The sequence below is a fragment of the Merops nubicus genome, unplaced genomic scaffold (assembly GCF_000691845.1).
Source record: "Merops nubicus isolate BGI_N331 unplaced genomic scaffold, ASM69184v1 scaffold2157, whole genome shotgun sequence".
NCBI classification, from domain to species: Eukaryota; Metazoa; Chordata; class Aves; order Coraciiformes; family Meropidae; genus Merops; species Merops nubicus.
Genome location: NW_008619374.1, coordinates 67,121 through 71,578, shown reverse-complemented (window position 1 = coordinate 71,578; position 4,458 = coordinate 67,121). Strand labels below are relative to the sequence as shown.

The 4,458-nt window shown below is 37.5% G+C and overlaps 1 protein-coding gene across 1 annotated transcript in view; it reads right to left on the bottom strand.

Moving 5' to 3' along the window:
- LOC103776243 (chromodomain-helicase-DNA-binding protein 9-like) overlaps positions 1-4,458 on the bottom strand; it is a gene marked incomplete at its 3' end in the record, with an annotated part of 80,240 nt that overhangs the window by 15,622 nt on the left and 60,160 nt on the right. The window contains 5 exon segments of the mRNA XM_008943741.1: positions 86-245; positions 750-949; positions 1,730-1,926; positions 2,620-2,730; positions 4,242-4,421. Of these exon segments, the coding sequence (XP_008941989.1) occupies positions 86-245; positions 750-949; positions 1,730-1,926; positions 2,620-2,730; positions 4,242-4,421 (848 nt within the window).

Genomic DNA, 4,458 nt, shown 5'->3' with positions numbered 1-4,458 from the left:
TCCCTAATTCCCATGAGGAATTACAATAAGAAAGAGCATTTACATTAACACTGAAAGACAAATTCACACTTCAGCTACTGCTTACTTGTTGCAATGGTGTTTTATGTGCTTTTTGTACCCTTCATCTTGCAACAGATGTTCTGGATTGTATTTTCGAAGCCATTCTGCTTTGTGTATATCAAAAGTGCTAGCCTGGGTCTTCACTTTTTTCCCTTTTCTTCCTCTGGGCACAGGGGCTGATAAGCCTATATAATTTAAGACAAAATACAGTAACAGATAGGTGTAGATCCTCATGATACTTAGAGCTTCTATATCCTATGCCAGTATTACAACCTGCGGTGCAGAAAAAAGAAGCTAGCATCACAGCCTCTGGGGTGAGAGTTTTGGTTTTTTCTCCCCCCCCCCTTCCTACCCAGAGAATCTCTGGAGCACATTTCAGCAGTGAAGGACAAAGCAGGAGAAGGGAAAAGAAAGGAGAGTGTTGTCACCTACTATGAAACAGAACAAGTTCTTACAGACTGCAAGGAACCGAAAGTTTACTCAGTACACCCATCTGTTTGGGTAAGCCATCAAATACTAAGCAAAGCAGAAATGACACCTCTTTTCCATTGATTCAACTGCATATTTGGAATAAATTCCATTTATCCAAAGTAGGATGCATTCAGAGAGAATATTTAGCAGTTTTTATTCCAATACTACAGGCATATGTATATGAAGCTATTGAACTGCAGAAACATGTAGGTCCTTACCAAGGTGATTCTGTAACTCCCGTGTTTGCCCATCCTCTGTAGGGGTAATGAGATCCCATATAAAACTTTTTATTTTCTCATCCCCTCTGTAGTGAACTAGACAATAGGCTAATAGAGCTCGGCAAATTATCTCCACATCCTGTTCATTCAGCTGTCTCTTGAAGCGACCGTGTGACAAAATTTCTCTCCATCGTCCCCACCTAGCCCAAAGTGAAACACCAGTCAGCACTTAGAAGTGAACCCTGGGTAGCTGATAGGGTTCTGTTACAACAGGGGATTCCTCTGTAGAACGTTTAGCTTTCTACTTTTTTCTTTCAGCTTAAGTTACTGAGTGGAAATATGAAAGTAACATTTGCAACAAAACTCCATCTGTTTAAAACAGTTTTAAACTATTTACAAAAAAATACGGACAATTGTTTTAGGCTTCTAAGACATAAAACTGATGGAAACTCATACTGATAAGGACACAATGACTTACAGGATGGGTAAGAGGAGACCTAGGATTTTATTTCCAAATAAACGTATCTGATTTCAGTATGGTTAAAATAACTGTTTACATTTTCAGTTCCTACTTGCACCCCATGAGAGTGCAAGATGTTCTGCAATTATGCGCATCAATTTTACCTCCCAACTCTTTATTTCAGATATATATTAATTTCCAGAGTTCTGAGCTTGCCTGCAGCACTTGGTGTAATAATTTTTAGAGAGACAACTGTAGCACCCATGTTAAATGTCTTCCTTTGTTTTCCTTTGAGGAAAAAGGAAACTTTTTCATCATTCTTCTTTAAGTTTTCAATTGCAGATTGTCAGGAAGATTTAGACAGGGTGCATGATAAATTCATAGAAATATTCTGAATAAGCTCTACACACCAGAGGTTATCACCAAAAGAGTTAGAACTTATTCCATAAATACAATTTAGCACATGGGAAAATAATGTTTTTAAAAAACTTCCTAGAGAGGAGGAGGATGTGTACAATACCCATAGACCAGCAAGTTTTTCTCCACCCGAAAGCACTCAGTCCTTCCGTATCCGTTGGAACGGTCGCAGGGCCGGCGCAGTTTGGGTTTATCATCACCCTCACTCTCCACTTCAGACAGCTCGGCCAGCTCATCTTTTGTGGCACTGAAGGGCCGTGTTTGCTTCCTAATTCTCGGGGTATCAATAACCAGGCTGTTCTGCAAGATGTCAAAACAAACCTTATCAGAGAAACAGTTGGTAAGTTTTTCTGAAGGAGACAGAAATTGTTATTTCTAGACTGGAGCTATCTAGTGTTCTTAATAGCTATTTTGTAAGGATATTGCAGTAAACATGATAAAGCAAGTAAAACATTTTGGTGGATTTAAGGCAACAAAAAATGGGTTTCATACCACTACACGAGTACATTAGTTATAAACAATGCTAAATGCCTCATCCAGGTGGAGTACTTGCACAGACTATTCTGCAGTCTGTGTGAGTAAAAACGGACACTGAAACCTTTTGAGAACTGACTGCATGGGAATGTCTTTAAGTATGGAACCCAGCTTCCAATATTACAAAATGGATATAATGGTTAGTCAACTGTTTGGCAAATTCCAGTCCAGGATTTACTGACAGTGAAACAGTGGAATCAGAACAGTTACACACTTTCAATTATTTCCAAGTCTTTGAGAAAAATCAAAGAACCCCAAACTCTTCTGGGATAGCAGGGAGCTAGAAAATGTTCAAGCTATCAGCAGGCTGATTACCTATGCACAAACTAGCCAACACAAAAAGTCTGATTTGTTGAAATATTAATCAAAAAATCACCAGAAATCCTACCCCTGCTATCTCAGAATTCAACAGCAAGCACATACTTGAAAAAAACATTAATTAAAAGAAGAAGTACTTACTCTTCCACTAATAGCATCTATATCTATTTCTGCTTTTTTGGCCCACTTCTGCCAGAAGTTGGGATCATCTAGTGAAATATCTGTCCTGTTTCCAGAGGCAACAAAACTGGCCTGCAATTAAAAAAGTAAGTCTAACCAACATCATACAATACAATGTTTGTAGTGTCTGAATGGCTCAGTGCTGTTAAGACTGCATAACTTTATTTCATCAAAAACCTCCCAAGCAGCTGTTCAGACTTTAGAAGTTAATACTTGGAGTGTAAAGCAGCTCAAAAGTTCTCATCCTCCTTAATTTTTTAAAATCAGATCCATAATATATCAGAAAAATCTAATGAACTTTTGTGCACCATCAGGAGAGAAGAGCACTAAGCAGCAAGATCGTTCTGCTTCTAAGTCTGAATCTAAATTACTTGAATGGAAGAAAATAGAATCTTTTGAAGAGGCTTATCAGCATTTGGGGATTTCATCTCATGCAAAAGTACTCGCTTGAGGGAATTTTCAAAGGAGTGTTTAAACTACCAACAATCAAAGCTCAAGAGCATGGAATAAGTTCCATTTGAGAAGGCATTTTAAAAACCCTGATACACTGCTTTTGGGAAATGAGTAAACACATACAAAAAAATTCTAACTCTTCTGATGAACAGACAGTGATGATGATCTTCAGAAGTCAATTTCTTATTCAAGCCACAATCAGCAAGATACAAGAGCCTAAATAAATGTATAAATAATATTTATAAATATTATTTTAAATATAATACAAACTTCTGTTGTTAAAAGTTTTCCTTTTTCTTTTGTTTTATTGAATCACCACAACAGCATTCATAAAGTACCCACATCCTAAACTCAGTTAAACTGCTTCCTAGCTATGTTTTTAGTTATTTATGTATTTTTTAATTTAGACTAAAATTTTATTTGTTGATATTCATATTCGCACATGCTGTGGAAAGCACGGAGTCCAAATTTATTTTTTGATCTGTCCATCCCGTTTTACAGCACAGGTTTCTGGATTTTTTTTTGTCTTACCCATCAAAGCTTAAAAAGTGTCAGTCCAGTTTTATTCTTAACTATTACTCATAAGACCTTACGTTTTCAGTCCCCCCATGTACATATAAGTACCCTCCACCTCCTGGCTATTTTCATGAGCTTTCTTATTTTGCATTTCACATTCTTGCCAAAAAGCTCATGGTTCAAGCTATAGCCCATGAGTAGGCATTTTCAGAAGAAGCCTGACAATATTTCATCTTAATTGTTGTCTTATATTCATTTTACCCTACTCTCAATATATCTGAATACAAGTGGATCTATAAAACAAACTTTTCAGTACTCTTGGTTAATGCAGTGCATGAAATCTCACCTATCCCAGCCTTTCAAAAGCAGCTCACACCTATTACTTATCTTTGCTCAAGCATGCTCTGCATCTGGCTTTTACCCCATCTCAAAGTGCAAATCTGATTTTGACAAGTGCATGTGTCAACACAAACACAGATATAAGAACCCAAAAAGCATACCTAGCAAGCACACATTAACTAAAAGTAAGCATAACCTAGGAAAAGAAAAAGCATAAGCTTTACGTTATTGCATGCACAGCTGTACTGCCCATGAACAACTTGCTGCATCTGCACCTTGGCAAACGTGGAGCCCCTTCCTTCCGATTCAATCGTGATAGTTTTAGTACGACGCTGCAAAATTTGGTCTATGTCTTCCTCACAGAATTTAGAGCCTTCATCTTCTTCATCCATAATGGCACCATATGCACCTCTTCGAAGCAAGTCTTCTATTTCTTTTTTGGAGAGTTGCTGGATCTGAGCAAGTAAAATGCGTTTTAGACAGTCAAGAAAA